General features: G+C 43.2%; 1 protein-coding gene across 3 annotated transcripts in view; it reads left to right on the top strand.

The window, feature by feature from the left end:
- grb10b (growth factor receptor-bound protein 10b) overlaps window positions 1-18,446 on the top strand; it is a 73,386-nt gene that overhangs the window by 32,821 nt on the left and 22,119 nt on the right. For all 3 annotated transcript variants that reach the window (XM_037074268.1, XM_037074269.1, XM_037074267.1), the window contains exons 4-5: window positions 1,831-2,107; window positions 4,469-4,613. In XM_037074268.1, the coding sequence (XP_036930163.1) occupies window positions 1,831-2,107; window positions 4,469-4,613 (422 nt within the window). The remainder of the gene's footprint in view (window positions 1-1,830; window positions 2,108-4,468; window positions 4,614-18,446) is intronic.

Here is an 18,446-nt window from a genome sequence, read left to right as displayed (position 1 = left end):
TGCACAATTAGAGCTTGTCTCCCCCTAGTGGTTCACATGCACTCTACAGTACGGTCCAGGGATCTGGATAGAGATGTTTGATGATTAATTCCTGAGCTCGATTTCTTTTTCATAATGAAGAATTATTAATCACAAGGAGAGGAGTCACCACTGCAGATTATGATTTAGAAAGAGCAAAGTTTGGCACCTAGTTTACCCAAACGATGAAACTTTCACAGCATGAAGCAATTAGGGAGAGAGCCTCCCTTCGATTGGGCTCTCTTCGAACTTTGATTCAACACTCTGCCGGAGAGACAGTTGAAAAATTCACTTCATGAATTTAAATGTGCCTAGAGGTTCTCACGGGGGCTTTGAGGATAGCCCCCACCCCTCGTTCTTTTAAAGACCCTTTAAAAGCAGAATGCTTGATACATGCAGGGAAACAGAGCAGATGCTTGCAGTGCGATGCCTTTGCTGTGAACCCCCGTGGTGAGAGTGTGAGAGGCAGGTTTGTGCTTGTACCTGTTATCCCTGGAGATTTGGCTCACAATGTATGTCGTCAAGATAGTCCTGCTGATTGAGCACTGGCAGAACTGGTTACCAGTGTGTGTGCGTGTGTATGCACGTCTGTGTGTGTGTGTGTGTGTGTGCTCTTGTGCTTTGTGCATGCCAGTGTTTTTTTCCCTTTTCTTTTTAGTATTACTTGGAATTAAGGTGGTGCAAAGTGAGGTCACGGGTTCAAATCCTGGCCACAATGAAATGATAGAGAAACTGAAATAGAAAATGGGAAAGTCCCAACAATATCCACAGTCTTTACTTCTTTTTTTCTGTGCCTCAACTATTTGAAACCAAAAGCATCAGGCTTATAGGACTTTCATTTTCTCTTTTATTGTGTTTTTTGCCTTTATTGGTTTGGATTTCTCTCCAGCTTTAGTTATGTTTTTTCTGCTTGATACCTTCGTTGCTATTCTACTCGTGATTCTTGCATTCTTCATCAGTGATGGAATGTGACTATGTATCTTCACTCATGTAGTGTACTCGAGTATACTTTTGAGGTGCTAATGCTTTACTTGAGTATCTCCATAGCATTTGGGAGGCTAATATTGTACTTTCAACTCCACTAAAATACACTTTTTTACTTTACTTACGAGTTCCTTCACCTATGTCATGCTGCAACAGAGCCTATGAAGCACATTTTAACTTAATTGTATCATCAGTAACCAGATGGATAGAGATATATACAATGATTCCAATAATCAGAAAATGCTGAGTGTCATATCTTGGAGCCCAACCAAAATGGTTCACACATGGTGTATATGTTGTTCAATGCGTGCCGACACGTAAACTTGATACTTGGGGTCATTTATAATGAATGCATTCCAAGTGAAGCTCACTGTTCCAGCACATGAATCAAGTGATAGTTTGCGAGTTACCAGAGATTTTATGGTGAAACTGTATGATTCCTTAAAGGTGGTTGATAACCATAAGGAATAACTGCAAACATGTGTATTAGTGTAGGCATTTTGTGTATAAAATAATATCAGTGAATTTGTCAATATCAGAATTTTTGTACCGGTAATATTGTTATAGTTGGGCTCTTGATAATTGGTACATTTGATAGAATGCATATGATGCTCAGATGTTTTAAGACTTTTACTCAAGTATTATTTGTATGGCTGACTTTCACTTGCACCAAACTAATACTTACACAATATCAGACCTTTACTCACATATGTCTTTTGGGTAATTAGGCACTTTGCAACACTGCTCTTCCTTTGAGGGGTTTTCATTTTTTGGGCATTCCCATGAGCATCAGTCAGCATTACGTTCCTTTCTGTCTCTCTCCTCCAGAGGATGACGTTGATCTTGAGGCCCTGGTGAATGATATGAACTCCTCGCTGGAGAGCCTGTACTCCACCTGCAGTGGTCAGCAGACAGAGTCCACCCCACTGCTGCACAATGGACAGGTCTCTTCCTCACACCAGCACCATCACCACCATCACACGCAACACAACCAGCCTCGGCATGGTCAAAGCCACGTCTCACCAGAGCTGCCCTCCTCCTCGTCCGCGGTCTCACCTCAAAGTGGCCTCCGACGGTCACAACCCATGCACATCCTCGCTGTCAGGTAGGTGTTCCCACCTCATATGCAGATCCTTGATTGTTGCTGTATTTCTTTGCCCACGTTAGCACCTCATAGGCTGCAGTATAGCAGGCCTAGAGGTAACCCTAGAGGGAGCTGTCCAATCAGTGGAAAGTAGGTGAAATAAACATATATTTGGCTGCAGTGGCATAGTGGAATTGGAGAGTGCCCTTTAGAGCAGGGAAACAACTGTGAATCAACGACAAGGCCCCCCCAGTATTTATATGTATGTGTAAATATATGTAAATTAAATTGAAAGTTAAAATGTCTGCATGAACAGATGCTCCCCTTCCCCACTGCTCCTGAAATACCTCTTTAGCAGTCAATTCTCTGACTTTGTGACATCACACTACGTCTCCAATGTATCATATTTGCATAATGTATGCATAGCGGCTAGTTTGGCACATGAGAATTGATTTAGCAAAGCTCCAATGATGTTGTTAGCAGTGCTGGCTCAGACGTGTGTGAGCTGACCAATCGGAGCAGACAGGGCAATTTGGGAGGGGGGACCCTTAATGTAGGAGCAACAACAGAGCATCTCAGACAGAGAATGCAGTGTTGAGGCACTGGACAGAGTGAGAAAAGTAATGTGTTATTCAATTATGTCAACCTATATTAGTACTAACCTAAAATACAATTAGGAACCTGAAATTGAGCACTATATGTGTCCTTTAAAGAGCAAAGGATTGATGGAATGATAAACAAAAAAAGAAATGACAGATTAAAGATGCAATTTGAATGAATTTTACTTAATTAACTAAAATTATTAACAGACGGAGAAGAAATAACAGTTATCATGCTAACCAGCTATCATCGGCCCGGTCCTGTCGAGTACCACATTTATACCTCAGGATACGGTAATCCGACAGTATAGCTCAGGCCTCTGGTGGTGGACACTGACTCGTAGGACTGCTAGCTGCACAGCTAACTAAGCTAACAAGCTATTGACAGCTACCCTCCATTTGTTTTAGGTAACAATTTGAAAGGTTGCCAATTCATACATATTGCACCTTTTAATCTATAGAGAAAGGAAAAATGGAAGTAGTGGTCCTTATTGAGTGTTCATGGCTGAAGGCATGTTTTGTACCAGTGAGTGCATTCATCAGGTGTACTTGGGCAAACAGAAGTATGGCGATGTAAGCTTTGAGATGACTCCACCCAGCCTCCTACTGCACATGTATAGCCACATGCACACGTGCAGCAGAGCTCCCGACCTTTTTTCCCTCCGCGCTCGAAAAGAAGCCTTTCACTGTACACTGTCATCCCTCCGCACCCTCTCAGTAATTGGGCGCAACATTTCCTCCCCGCTCCCTATCTTTAGCCCTTGAACGACCCGTTCCTCCTTGTCACACCCTCTTTGTCTCAAACGGCACCAGTGGGAGGAGAAAGGTAAAGATTCTCATTTGTTTTAGTGCAAATGTCTCTCTCAATTTGAGGTGTAATAACCCTGAGTTCTTCCTCACGCTGTTACTGTATGCATTAAAAGTGGCTGTGCTCGCCCCTGCATATACACACCGGTGCAACAGAAGTATGGTTGCGTACACACAAACCGATGTCGGCTCTTACTATTCACCTTTAAGAGTGTATGACAGGGAGGGAGGGATGATCAGGAGTATTCTGTCTCTCTCTCTCTCTCTCTCTCTCTCGCTCTCTCTCTTTCTCTCTCACTCACACACACACACACACACACACACACACACACACACGGACTCAGGCCCTGAAGTTCTTATTATTCAGGGCTGACCTCTGAATAACCCTGTTCTCAAGCTCAGATGGGACAACATCAAAAGGCCCGTTCCCTTTTGAACTCGCTGGGTTTCTACAGAGAGACAGAATTTAATAGAGACAGAGAGAAAGAGTCTTCTGCTGTGATTCTCGGAGCTACCCGCCCCGTTAGAGTTTCACAAACTGACCTGCCAATTACCAAAAAAAAAGGGAGGAAGACTGGATCCTGAAAAGTTGATGATCAGCTGTCAAATCAACATTCCCCTCCCAGGCCACCGTCCTACAGTATATGGGCCTAATTTAAAACACTGCTTTAAAGTGATGTCTTGATTCAATATTGATGCGCGATAAATATTGCAGAAAACTAGCTAGGAGGCTGCGGGGGTCTGTGATTTCCTCTTCATTATGGGTAGATCAGATGGAAACAGACATGAGGCTGGATACTGTACAGCAGCGCTTTATTAACTCTGAACCTCCTGCACACATTTCACATGTGTCAGCAGCTCTCTTTTCAAAGTTCTTCCACCTCACTTTTTCGAGGGGGTGTTCCAAGTCGAGACCTAAGACTTTCAGGTCATATTTTTGTAATGAATGTTCTTTTGTCCTCTTCCCCTTGTCCAGGAGGCTGCAGGAAGCGGAGCAGCAGCTGAGGACATCGTCTCTCCCAGCCATCCCGAACCCTTTCCCCGAGCTCTGCAGTCCAGCCAGCTCTCCTGTCCTCAGCCCTGGCTCCCTACCTCCCGGAGAACCCTCTACTGGCAACTATGTAAGTCAGCCCCCATGAAAAAACACGCTGCAGAGACTTTCCAGATATGTTCGCTTTTCAGGAATCCAGAGCAAAAACACCATATAAAGTCTCCCAGCAGGGCTCTTGTGGGTTTAATATCCTAGTCTGCTTTATAATTTGGTGCGGCTGCATTCGATGCAAAACATAATCCTGATATAGTATGAGAAACCATGTCAGAATTGTTTTGCTCTGAAAAACAGGATATGAGACACCAGCTGATTTTGATTTACTTTTATGTTGATAGCTGAGACATGTGTGACTCAGCTTGTTTTGAACAATGCAGGATTTTGAATATCGTAAATCAGCTGTGTGTAGTGGTCAGCTACATGTCGGACATAAAGGTTCACCTCCGCCAACCCCCGCTGTATGTCTGCACCATGTTTTGCTCATCTGAGGACTGTTGATTGCTTGCATGTGATAGCACTGTTGCTGTACAGTGCATGTGTGCTCAGGGGAGGGTTTGTGGCTTTGTTTGAGGGGAGGAAAAAAAAAAAGACTGATGAGGAGCAAAGACTGTGTGTGTGTGTGTCTGTGTGTGTCTGTGTGGGTGTGTCGGTGTACCTGCACACATGGCTGCATTTCTCTGAGCCTGCTTGAATATGTGTGTTCATTTGTTGACAGAGATTTAGAGATCGGTCCGTCTGTTCCTGGAACCAGAGTCCCTCCATCATCACTTTTAATGATCTTCACATGGGGCCAGCCAGTGCTGGTTACAGTAACATTCCAGCTTACAGTAATGTGAAGGCGGGCTATTTCTCATAAATATGCCTCCTGGCTATGATCCTGGCCTGTTCTGGTCATGGCTCTTATGGTGTGGGATCATGCGCTTGCAAGTGTGTGTGTGTGTGTGCGCGAGTGTGAGTTTCTCCGGCGTCAGCTCATGAAGCGCTTGATGAATTGATCAACCTGTGGCAGTCAGTAAATGCTTTAAGAGTTGGTGAAGCTGTGGCTTTGAATTACCATCTCTGACATAAATAAAGCTCTAAATATTTAATGTAGGACTGAGCCCCAAAAAGGTTGAATTTCACCCTGGTCTTCACGAGTGGGAAAGTTGTTTCTTTCTCTGTGGGAATGATGGGATTGAATTACTAGCTGTGGCATAAATTCAGCACTGCATTATAAATCTGAGTTCATACGGTAAATAGGTCAAAGATTAATGTCTTACTAAGTGGTTATGAGTTTTGCATTGAATTACTAGCTGTGACATAACTTTGGCTCTGTATAAGTAAAACAGGCGTGTCTGGTAAATATTCAGAAACCAATTTATTGGACTGGGAGACCTACATGGGACGGGAATGTTGTTGGCTTTTGAATTCCCAGACGGCCTGTTAAGAGTGCATTATGGACCAGGAAGTGGAGAAGGGGGGCACAGGGGGGAGGTGGAGATTAACAGCAGAGGAACATACAGGAATCAAACGGAAAGAAGGTGTGACTTAGAGATCTGTAGGAAGGTTAGGAGGTTAGCAGGTTGGCATTGATTACAGTTATCCCACATCAGAGCAATCATGTTTCCTATTTTTAGTTTGTTTCTTTACAGAGCAGCATAAATCGTCCTGCTTGTCTCATATAAATAGAACATTTCCGGTTTCTTTTTTGATGTACAAAGGAGACCTCAACAATATTGTTCAAGTTGACTCCATGCTTAGTTTATAATGAGGTGTTTGTTTGTGTTGAAGGTGCAATATGTAGTTTTTGGAAAATGAATGCAGAAAATTCAGAAAGGTAATATTTACAATAATGATGAGGAACTCAGAAATATTCATTATTTTAAGTGAAGGGTCCGCCAGATATAAACAAAGTAAGACAGTATGAAACTGTGTTGTCCTTTTGGGTCAGTTTGTGTATTCAGTTTATTCAGTCATGAAAACAGAGAGTTTGTTTATTTAGTTTGTTCAAATGAATAAAAGATTGTTCTCCTCTGATTAAAATTTCTTCCCAAAAACTGCATCATGCACCTTTAACACGAGATTGTTTTGACCAAATTTTAATGACCTTTACATCATCTTTACATCACGTGTTGAAACTCTGCCATACATCTGCTCAGAATGCACTAAAATCTAAACACGGCTGTAAAGGAAGAGCGATCGAGGAAAAAAGCAAAGTTTTTACTGTTTTGTTTTCCACGCACCACCAAACTTATGCAACGGAGGAGCAATGCTGAGAAAGAGTTGTGGAAAATTGAATTCCTTCTCTGTGTTTACCGCGCGCACACACTGTGCACACACTTGTGTAAACTTGTGCAAGTGTGCTGTGCATCCATCCATGCATATGGGCGTATTTGTTTTTTAAGATGCATGTGTGTTTGTGTGCCGTTCACGTCGGCCCGTTTGTCTTTGTGAGTTCTGTAAACTATTTACAGCATTGGCAGTGTCTATCCATTGTTGATGGCAATGGAAAGTATGTCTCATTGTGGTTGTTCTTCAGTGGAAATTCAATTCAGCACCTTTCCACTAGAAAAAAATAAAATAAAAAAAAAGAACCCTCCCGGGAAGCCGTCTCATCACACACATGTGCTACTAGGGTCCTGCTCTGGAGACATGTGGCGCATGTATTCCTCCCTTGAGTGGTTCAGATCGGTGGACAAGTGGGATGGTGAGCAGGTAAATTATTGCTCCCAGCCCACTCGCCAAGACCTCTAACCATAAACATTCAGCCATATGTGCTCTGTTTTGTGCCCTCTTATTTTGTTTCTGTCTCCATCGTTCTGTCTCTCCCTGCCCTCAAAACAGTCCAGTGAGCCGGGGTGCCGGTGAGAAGTTTCTCTATTTAGTTTACTGAATTTTCCGACCTCCGGGCGCTTTCTGACAGACTCCCATACTCCTGTCCCTCTGTTCCTCCGTACCTCACTCCTTGGCGCCTGCGAAGGAAGCATAAGGACGCAGTGCTGGGCTGTCAGGAATCTCTGGGCAAGCTGTCTGACACAGCCATATGATTCCCACTTGCCTCACTTTCCTCCGTGTCTTCATGGCCGTGCATTCTTAAAGGGGAAAGTCTGTAATGTAATTAAGGTGCAATATGTAAGAATTTTTGTCTTTAATATTCAAAAAATGTGATAAAATGAGCATCTGTTGAAATTAGCATGCTAAGCAGCTAGCCCCTGCCTGCTTTGTAGGATGATCATCCAGTAGTAAACAGCACCATCACTCCCCCGGTGCCCAAATCACCCAGTCCAGGCAGAGTCAGCTAATCAGACTGCTTGCTGCACGCCTAACTGAGCTAAGTAGCTAACAGCAGCTACAGTTATCAGCATTTAGCAGCTGCTCTGATGATGACGCTGCCCCCTATTTGTTTGGAGCAAGGTGGCCAATTCTTACACAGTGCATCTCCTAAATGAATGTAGTTTTCATACCGTCCAGGTGTTGCTGTAGAAGTATTCTGGGAAACTTCTGCAGTGGTATTTATTCAAGCTGTCGTTCTAGTGAGTCTGAAAGATTCAAGGCCAAATCTGAATGAATGCACTTGGTTAGTTCTGAAGTGGCAGGATGATTAAGAAAGCCAGAACTGGGAGGCTGCCATCCAGCTCCAGTCCGGTGTGGTATGTGTTAAAGTGTGGCCAGATGGGAACATATCCTTAAAAACAGTGACTTCCTGTTCCTGCTCAGGATTACTGCAAACATAATCCAGGTTTTATGGAATTCTAAAGCTGCATACATCTTTCCACATACAGGCAACTGGCCAAAAAGCAGGTATTACAACCACACTACGCTTAAGAAAATACTCGGCGTGGCCTGTGTAATCCATGTCGTGCAATGGAAAGACCTATAAGAAGCCTTGAATGTAAGTCAGTTAGCTGGTATATCCATTAATTTTCTCAGTCCGGGTTCTGGACAGTCTGTCCTCAGTAGTGCAATAGAGAGCGCTGCTATGTGTTTATACTTGGACACTGTGTTCTCATAACTGCCCCAGTCCTTCTAGTGTGGGAACGCTGATTTGATCACTGGTTGCCAGATTTTGCTGGATTTACTGTACTTGGACTGGATGTCCTGTAGTGCACTGTGCTCCATGGTATGGCTGGATCCCCACGCCCTGTCTCTGCCGCTCCAGTCTGTGTTTCATTATCTCCCCACTGGTCCGTCTATCTCTGTACGTCAGTGTTTATCTTACTGTCTGTCACAAGTGCTCCTCCGTCATCATCCCTCCACCCTTTCGTCCTCTGCTTCCAAACTTAAAGTCGAGTACTGTTCAGAGTGTCCTGTCACAGTTTAGCTTGCTAGATGAGAACTTCTTCACACTTGATGAAGTAAGAGGGCCTAAAATAGTGCATGGTGCCAGACGAGCAGTGGAGCTTGGGTTGGCACCGATAATGTTAGCAAATGGGCTGTTGGTGCTCAGTTATACAAGTATGAAAAAATAATGCGATTGCTTTCTATATCGTGCGGGCAAATGCGCTAGCAATCCGTCGACTTGTTCGGCAGCTTGTTACTATTACTACAGCTGAGCACGGAACGCAAAAATGTTCAGGGTTATACAAATACTGCATCTGTTCTATGTATGTGTTTTCTCCCAGTAGTCAAAGCAGCATCTGAAAGTGAGTACAGCTAGTGTACAATATGTTCAGGATTATGCAAATGTTCCACCTATTTATAGCGTTGTATTTAGACGATGGAAGCAACTTATTCAAAGAAGTGTGTGGAACATAATCAGGATGCGGAATGTATTGAAGTACACACATTAATGTTATACTTCTTTTGAATATGTATTTGAATAGAAATAGCAAATAAGATAAAATCGCGTTCTATATATATACGACTTTATGCTTTGAAAGAAAACCATTTGTTGTGCCAGCTGTTGTGTATTTTTAACATCACTTCCTCTGTTTTCATTATGGTCCACAGGTGATGTTACTACCTTTCTTTAGTATCCTTATCCGTCTGTCCCTTGAAAATCTGCTACAGCTGCCACCATGTCCCTGAAGGGATCATTAACATTTGCTCTAATGACGGCGATGCCGATCATTTTCCCACTTCATCTCACTTTTCCTCACCTCCCTCTCTCTCTGTCTGCATGACTTTTCCTCTAGTTGAGTCAGGCAGACTTCAAAGCTTCGACACCTACTTACCAAAAAAGCATTTTGTGAATGCTGCCAGTATGGAGTGTACTGTTCTGAAGTATAATTTTGAATGATGAGCCCATGATGGGAGCTCATAGAGATCATGCGACCCAATTTTTAACGAGTCTCAATTCAAGGTCATTACTGTTGCGTATGACTGAAGATGTAGTAAATCCAGCATTAGGAGCAATGAGATCCACTTATTATTGAATTATTCACAGAGAGAAGTGACAAGGAAGGTATGATGCGACGGGGAGCACACTGTCTATTTTTGAGTCTCAGCGTTGGACAAGCTGACTGTTAAATGTCATCATTACTACCTCTGGTGTGCTGCAGGATATGAATGTTGCATACACTCGCTTGTAATGCTGGTCTGCCCCAGCAGCTGCAAGATATCTGTGAAGTAAGAAGTAGCCAAAATTGTTATGTGAAGGAAAGTTTTCCAACATATTCCGAAGTACCACCTGAACCAGAGGCCAAAAGCTTCTTTGCACAAAACTTGAACCCTACAGTAATTTATATTTTGGCCAGAACAAGTTGTTAACACAACACTGACCTTTTATTCCCTTATAAAGTTGATATGGTGCGCGTTAGCAATTGGCGGCTTATATATACATGCAGACACAGAGGACACTCATGGAGTCATGTTGTGTTCACCAGTTCAGTAGAAGTTTGATATGGAGCTTTTGGCCTCCACCGACTGGTGCGAAAACGCAGAGGGAATAATACCGGGGGACCTCATGTAATCTAGAATGTACTGTGTTTGTGTTTTATGCATGTGTTACAAGCATGAATATACATTTAGGTAAAATGTGGTAGAATTTTTACATTGTTACAGATTACACTCACATGGGATTAGGATCACAGATGGCCTCTGCAAATTGTTGAAAAAAATTAACCAAAGGTCTCCAGGTAATACTAGTCCCATGTGAATAGGAAGTTTAGCTGCTAAATTTTCCACAGGCTTGATGCCAACTTTGTCTGTCTGCGGTCTGTTGCTGTGCAGGTACTGTGCAGTGGATTTTTAGAAGTTTATTGCTGTAAACAGCTGCCTGCTGCGGCTGAAAACCATACTGATTAAAGCAGTGAGAGTGAACCAGTAAAGAACAGTAAAGTTGCTCGTCGAAAAACAGATGCCCATAGAAATTAGGGTTACAGGAGAGTTTGGTGATTATTCTTTATATGACGAGGAGTCATTTCATTTATTGTTGTGAAAATGTTGATCGGTCTCTTTGTAAACGAAATCGCCGTCTTGCCAAGCGATGTCTGTGAAGTATCATCCTTGGCTTTCGGGATGGATTTCAGGGATTCGGCTTTGAGAAAACAGTTTTTACTGAATGAGTGCTCGAAGCATTGTTGTTGCTGAAAAGAAGACAGCGAAGTTTAAACTAGAAACACCCGACGGATAAATGATGGGCATCGATCCATTCCTCCTCTCGCTCTGTCAGCGCTGAAGCATGGCATTCCCTGGCTGCCTCCTTCCTCCATGTTGTAAATACTCCAGGTCAAAGGCGAGATTTTTCCACTGTAAACGGAAAAGCAGAATGGAATGCTGTCGATGCCCAAACGGTTGGCCTCAATGTGTGGGAACGTCTGTTGGGCGCGTGTGTGCGAGTGTGTGTATTTGAAAAGCAAGGGTGTTTTTTGTGAGGAGGTTCAGTTTTGCGTGTCATGCGTGCGCCTGGTGTATGTATGTTTGCCTTTACAAGCAGGGGACGCTTATGTGTGTGCATCTGCGAGAGTGTTAGGCAATATATTTATGTGTGTGTGTGTGTGTGTGTGTGTGTGTGTGTGTGTGTGTGTGTGTGTGTGCATGCGTGTGTGTTCTGCTTCTCATTGTAGTCCTGCAGGCCGCACCGTGCCGAGATCAAAGGTGACACAGCGCCAGAAATCTGCTGGCTCACTCTTCCAGCAGCCAGCTCACTTTTAAATAGATCTTGAAGGGAAATATGGAACACACACAGACACTTGTTGCATCGTGTAATCAGCATTTAGTCATATTTATACATTTGCGGTGTGTGTGTGTGTGTGTGTGTTGTTTACGCCACTTTGATTGTTTATATCTGTGATTATTTGTAACTGATGTGCTTATAAATAAAAAACTGGAGGTTTTTATTGAGCTTGTGCGTGCTTGTGCCCATGTGTGTATATTTGATGCATCCCTGACTGCTGGCCTCTTTTAATCCTAACATTACATCCAGTCTGTGAACACACACACACACACACACACACACACACACACACACACACACACACACACTTGCATGTTATCTGATGCTCTTTGTGGCAGAGGTAAGGAGAGCATGCAGGCGGTACAGTAACCCTTTGTCAGCATACGTGACCCTGCTCTCTTTCTTTTTCTCTCTCTCAGGGAGACGCACACACACACACACCAACACAGACACAAAGTGACTTGAGTGACGTTGAGTGGATTTGCACCATTCAGAGCTGTGAAATACACATTTCTTTTTTCAGCCACAGTTGGATAGATGTTACGCGGAGAAGAATCAGGCAGGTTGCGGTCGAATTTGTGACATGTCATGGGGCCGTATCTATCCCCCGCTGCTAAATGGAAACATGCCCCAAACTGCTTCTGCCACACACTCATACTCCTTCACACACACACACCAAACACACTCAGGGCCTAAAGATAAATAATAAGGTACGCTGGAATGATTAGTCTGAGCTCCGGTTAAATAAATAAACTGGACAGAGCCACTCGGGAATAGATAACATGTCATGCTTTATTTTTATATCACTGAATGCACTGCACAAATAAAGTCGACTACCACAGAGGAGGAATTATACCACACATGCAAATAGTAAGACAGAAAATTCTACACTAAAAACAGTCCTCTTGCCTGTTAAATGAAATTACACACTTCTGGTAAAAAAATAGGTCAGTGTAACTGCAACCATTAAGCCATCTGTAGCTAACATCCACTGCCTACATGGTGGGAGAACATGCGGCAATGCACATGGGTGTCATTTACACTGGGGATGCAGGCGACATGTCCCAACCACCTTTTGAAATGACCAGAAATGTCCTCATTACTATATTTAAAAGCATAGTTAGAAAAAAAGTGTTTAAAGTGTTTAAAAATGTTTAAACCATGATGCAATTATTTCACACCGTAATTATCTACTCTGACCTCATCTGATCCCCTCATTGAAGACCACTAAAACAAAAAAGTCCCCCGTTACTTTTCAGCACAAAGTGAAGCTCTTGGCAGTTCGAGTCCAAAATAAATTCCAGCTGTCGTGATTATTTATTGAAATGTACACTGCTGCTGCTAAAATACTCAGCGATTGATTTATAACAGGAACCAGAAGTTGACTTAGGCTGTAAGGCTGCAACCGTATACAAGCGCTGAGGAAACATGGAGACAGTGGAGGGACACTGGCATGCTACAATGTACACAAAATGTAGCTATAAAATAGCTACTATTTCGTGCTGCAAGAAAACATCGTAACAATAACTCAAAACTGAGAAATATTCATTAGAGTGTAGTGAAATTTTGACCAGGTCAGCCAGCTCGTGCGCGGCGTACATTGAGACTAAGGTAAATACTTCTTCTGATCTCAAGCTGCTTATTTTGCCTGCGTAGAAACAGCAATTTAAACTTTTGTTTTGGAGTGCTGTCATCTTAAAGCTCACAGAAAAACCAAACATGGTGCAGGTGGAGTCCTGAAGAAGCCTAAATAATGCCGGCCAATCTACACAGCCATGCAGGCAGACTGTCGGGCATTAAGTCCCTTTTATCCCCAACATTAAATTATGTCACCACGGTTCATTTTTAAGTGATAGATTAAGGAGGGAAGCCTGTTAGGAGCATTTTAAATTGGTAGGTAACCGCAGACCTTAAATATTAAAAAGTAGTTAATACATCATACCCTTCTGCCTTTCCGTATTGGATTTAGCTAAATAAATGTCTTGCTGTGGAACCTCGACAGGACCACCCAGGCTATGCGCGTGATGCACCTTTAATAGTCCATCCCTCACTCCCCGTCCCAGAAGGCAGGCAGTGTAAGATTAGAAGCCCGCAACTTTCACCCTGCTAATAGGGCAAGATCCCATTACTCTTGCAGCTAATGGGAATCCCTGATAGCGTTCGCTCTCTCCTCCGTCTCTGTCTCTGTATTTTAGATCGTCAGACTATCAAATGTGTCTGCTCATGCATTTATCTGTCCTGGAAAAAAAAAACAAAAAAACCCCCCGACAGACTAATGCGAAACTCATTAGATGGTACAAGGTTGGGTTTTGTCCGACAAGCTTTACCTGGACGCTGTTTTTAAGCTAGCAGTTTTGGCGTGTGTACCTGCGCATTCATGCACCCTCGTACGTGCCCAGATACAGGTGCATATGCATGTGTGTGAGTTTGTGTGTGTCCATGTGTTTGACAAAGAGAGCAATGTGTTGCTGCCCATAGGCATTTCATCTGGCCAGAGCTGAACAGAGCTGCTGGACTCATGTAGGTCATGGAGACTGCATCTCCCCCTCTCTCTCTCTTTCGGCTCTCTCTCCCTTCTCCCTGTCCTCTGTCACTTTCTGTCCCCTCTCTCTCTCTCTCTCTCTCTCTCTCTCTCTCTCTCTCTCTCTCTCTCTCTCTCTCTCTCTCTCTCTCTCTCTCTCTCTCTCTCAGGGAAAGTAGGACAGCTCAGATTTCTGAGCTGCTGCTGTGAAAGAGCAGAAAGGAGGGAAGAAAGAGGAATAAGCAGAAGCAGACTAGAAAATGGGGGATTTAAAAAAGCTGTCAAAAAATGGTGATCATATGATTTATTAGTTCTAAAAGTTCTGAAAATTGTCATTTATGAAGTGGTGCACATTACAGTAGCTTATTCTGTTCATGAATTGATCATCTGGCATGTATCGCAGGTCACAGCAAACAGTTCCTCATCCACTCCGCTGTTCTTTTTTTAACTTCTGATCTTTGATATGAATCAACTATTAATGGAAATTATTGGACAAAAGCTGCATCAAAAGACAGAAGAGATAATTACTGTAATTTGTTGTTATGCGTTTGTAAATATCTCTTAGCTGAATTGCCACAAAAATCTTAACAGTGGACAGGCCACTTTTACTGAAAGTAACAAAAATGACCAATAAAGAATGAGCCATAGAATGATGTAACAGATGGAGCCAAGGCCTTCAGTCTTCAAATCGTGTTATCAGAGAACACATTTGATTGCTCAGAGACCCTTCAACAAAGAGCTGCTATTGGGATTCATGTCAGCAGAGAGAATGAGAGGGAGAGCGACAGACAGAAGACACTGTGATCTTGGCATCTCCAGAGAAATCTCCCTGTTATTGGGGACAGTTTGTACAGAACTGTGGCACATACTGTGATTCCTTTGAGTGGGAAATTATTGTTTGTAGTCGCCTGTGATGCTAGTTACCCTCTTTTTTAAACCCATTGGACACAAGGACCTGTAGATGCTTCCCCTCAGTACAACTTTGAAAGTTTCATCAAATGTATGAAATTTAAATACGAAATGCAGTGTGTCCTCAGGCCACTGTTCAACAGCGCCACTGCTTGCCATACAACTAGTGGAACATTTCCAGTATATTGCCAAAATCATGCCAATGATGTCATCTTTTGTAAACCCAATCACAATTCCCCTGCCCCATCCCTCTGCCCTCCTGCTGTAATTGGACAATGGCTCCAAATCAGCAGTTGTCTGAAAGGACATTTGCTGCCTAGGGTTTGCTGGCAGTCAGCTCCGGTGCACAATTAAGCATCCGCCCCCACTTTTGGTCCTGTTGGTAAAATATTTGGCTCCATGCAGGGTGTTTCTCAGCAGGTAGTCCCACTAAATAAGGGAGAGACTGTTCTTGCATCATGATAACCCCGTCTGCATGGCCTTAAGGGAGTGTACACTGTGCATGTGCAAACCTAATTCAATTTAAATAAGGGTATGTTTCACTTTTCAACATACTGGGATGCTGTTTGGATGAAAATGTTTGGAAAATTACTGATTCTGTTTCTAAACTAAACTACAAAAGGGATATGATCAGGTCACCAAAAGTAGTGGTGTAAGCGTGTATGGTTTAAGAAAAAAACAAGTCATCCAAGTTAAAATGAACCTATGTAAAGCTTTTTTTCGTAATCTTCTATCGAAATTACGGTAAGGTCAATTGCAGTATTTAACCAAAATAAAACAAAAAAAATAAGATCAACTGGTGACCAAACAGCATTATGATGAAATACTGTAGTGCAGCAGATATGCTCTGGATTACAAATCTCATCCTCCAAATGTAAGAAAATATTGTTTGGTAAAAACTCTAACAAGTGACATGTTATAAGTTTAAAAAAAAAAATAGGTTGATTGCCAGCTTGGGTTAAAACAACTACTTGACTTCTGTAACATTACAATAGTAACTTCTGTTATGTATGTGACATAACTTCACTGCGTTAGCAAGTTCACTTTTGGTTTAACACACGACACAAACAGCTGACTCCAGTGTGAAAGTACCTTGCTTGTTTGACCCAACCATCCATCCCTGACCTCCTCCCTTTTTGGACCTTTCATACTACTTAACACTAACAAGAAACGTACATATGAGGTGTACTAAGCAGCTTTCCTACCTTAGTGTCATCACCAGCAGAAACCTAGGAAATGAAAAACTAAAATTAAATACCAGGTCTTTTCCCTTATCTTTAGATGAGTGACATTTGACTGAAAATAGACATTTTACATGATTTCTAACTTCAGATTCCTAAATCTGTGCTACCTGACCTGAACTGCTAATTACATTTGACCCGGGTCAGCTCCAAAATCAGCAAACCTTCCACTTTGTGAACCTGCGTGGGTGTTGAGACTCCATTATTCACTGACAGAACAGCCTCTGTGGGCTAACTAACTACCCCGTATACAGCGTACGGTGTGATGCATGGCTGCACAGTGGCGGAGATGGCAACCTTCCACCGTACAGGACTCTGTATTGTCAGTGGGTGCTGGGAGTCTCTTCCTCCTACATTTCTCTCTATACATCTCTCCATCTCTCCATACCATCCCCCCCCATTCCTTCCTCCCTTTCTTTTTTCTGCTCTCCCTCTGTCCCCCTGCCCACTAAATCCCTTTTTCTGCCTTCTTTTGCTCCACTGAGCCCAGATAGGCCTCTATGTCTTGGGTCTTAATTTGATGCGGTAATTGGATGACAAGGGACAGTTCACCGTGCCTTTCCTCATGAGTCAGCAGAGTTTTCTTGGCCAGCACCTCCCACCGCTGCTGACTACAGGCGCTGAGCGGGGGTATGGCCAATTGTCCGAGGCCCATTCAGGTTTTTGTGTCTCCATCTCATCTTTGCAGGGGCGGCCCGGACCACACACAGCAGCGCAGTACAGTCAGAGGGGGCTTTATACAAGACATTTGTTCATGGGAATAGGAAGCCAGGGCGTGTCGTGTGAGCCAAATCAGCTTATCAATGGCTGCAGTTATTTTTTTGGCAACACGTATGGAGGCTTTGTAAGACGGTGACAGAGCAGATACAGCTACAAATTGACAGCGGAGGGGTTTGTCTTGGCCAGACTGATGACATACTAAAACCAGCACCTTGTAATGTTGTATATACAAGGCAATAAATATAACCTTTTACTTGTCTCGCTCCCACAATCCAGTTTGTCTCTCTGACTTTATTCAATTTCATACAGTAATCTCACAAATAAAATCTTGAACATTTCTATGAACCATTATCATTAAATTATGTATTGTTAATGCACACTGCTGCCAAAAAAGTAAGACAATCAATTGGATGCTGAGGCTATGGATGGTAAAGGTCAGTTTAAGGGCTTTGGTTTGAGGTTGGGGCGTGTCGTAATAGTACACGGCCTGAAGGCTCAGCCCAGGGCAAGAACGTCTCAGTGCGTCATAATCGGAAAAAAATCCCCTTCTGCTTCCATATCCCAGGAAGAGTTTACATGTGAGCTGACATCAGGGTTGAATTTACTTTATGAACATTCAGCATGACTACCTGTGATAAGCACTTGTTTCCTGGGACTCTTCTCCCCATCGAACAGCTGTTATCCACATCCACTCCTGCCTCAGGACATTGGCTACATGTGACGGATCCTAATGTGTGTGCAGGCTTGTATGCCTGATGGCTAATAGTCTTTTCCAAATGTAATCTGCCACAGTAACTCCTATCTGATGTAATGGCTTGCAATGCGTACGTAATACAAGTGGAACTATTTATAGACCAGCAGCCAATTCTCAGAGAGATGGATGCGTGTGAGCTGCCGGGCACGTACACACACACACACGCACGCACACACACACACACACACACACACACACACACTTATGTACATACTTCAGTTTGCACGTTCACATGCGGCGCTGTTGACTTTTCTTTTGTCTGTTTAGAGCCTACAGGCTTCAGGGTTCTGTCTAGATGCGTGTGTGTCTGTGTGTTCATCACGACATGTACAATATGTATGTTCCCAGAAACTGCGTGTGTGTTTGTATCTCAGAACGTGTACATGTAAGTGAGCACATCTGGGTGCTGTGTGTGTGTGTGTGTGTGTGTGTGTGTGTGTGTGTGTGTGTGTGTGTGCATGTGTGTTTGTGTGTATGTGTGTGTGTTGCCTGAGGCTCTCAGTCTCTCCCTGGGGGATTACATCACAGGGCAGTTATCAGACCTGAGTCATCAGAGAGGTTGAGCGGCTCTGCTCCTCCATTTAAATGAAGACAATTAAAGCATCTAAAGAGCTTTTTCTTTCTTTCTTTCTTTCTTGCATTCTTTCTGTCTTCCTTTCTTTCTC

This window comes from Acanthopagrus latus, chromosome 17 (genome assembly GCF_904848185.1).
Source record: "Acanthopagrus latus isolate v.2019 chromosome 17, fAcaLat1.1, whole genome shotgun sequence".
Lineage (NCBI taxonomy): Eukaryota > Metazoa > Chordata > Actinopteri > Spariformes > Sparidae > Acanthopagrus > Acanthopagrus latus.
Note: the sequence above shows the minus strand (reverse complement) of the source record. Positions and strands in the feature narration are given on the sequence as shown.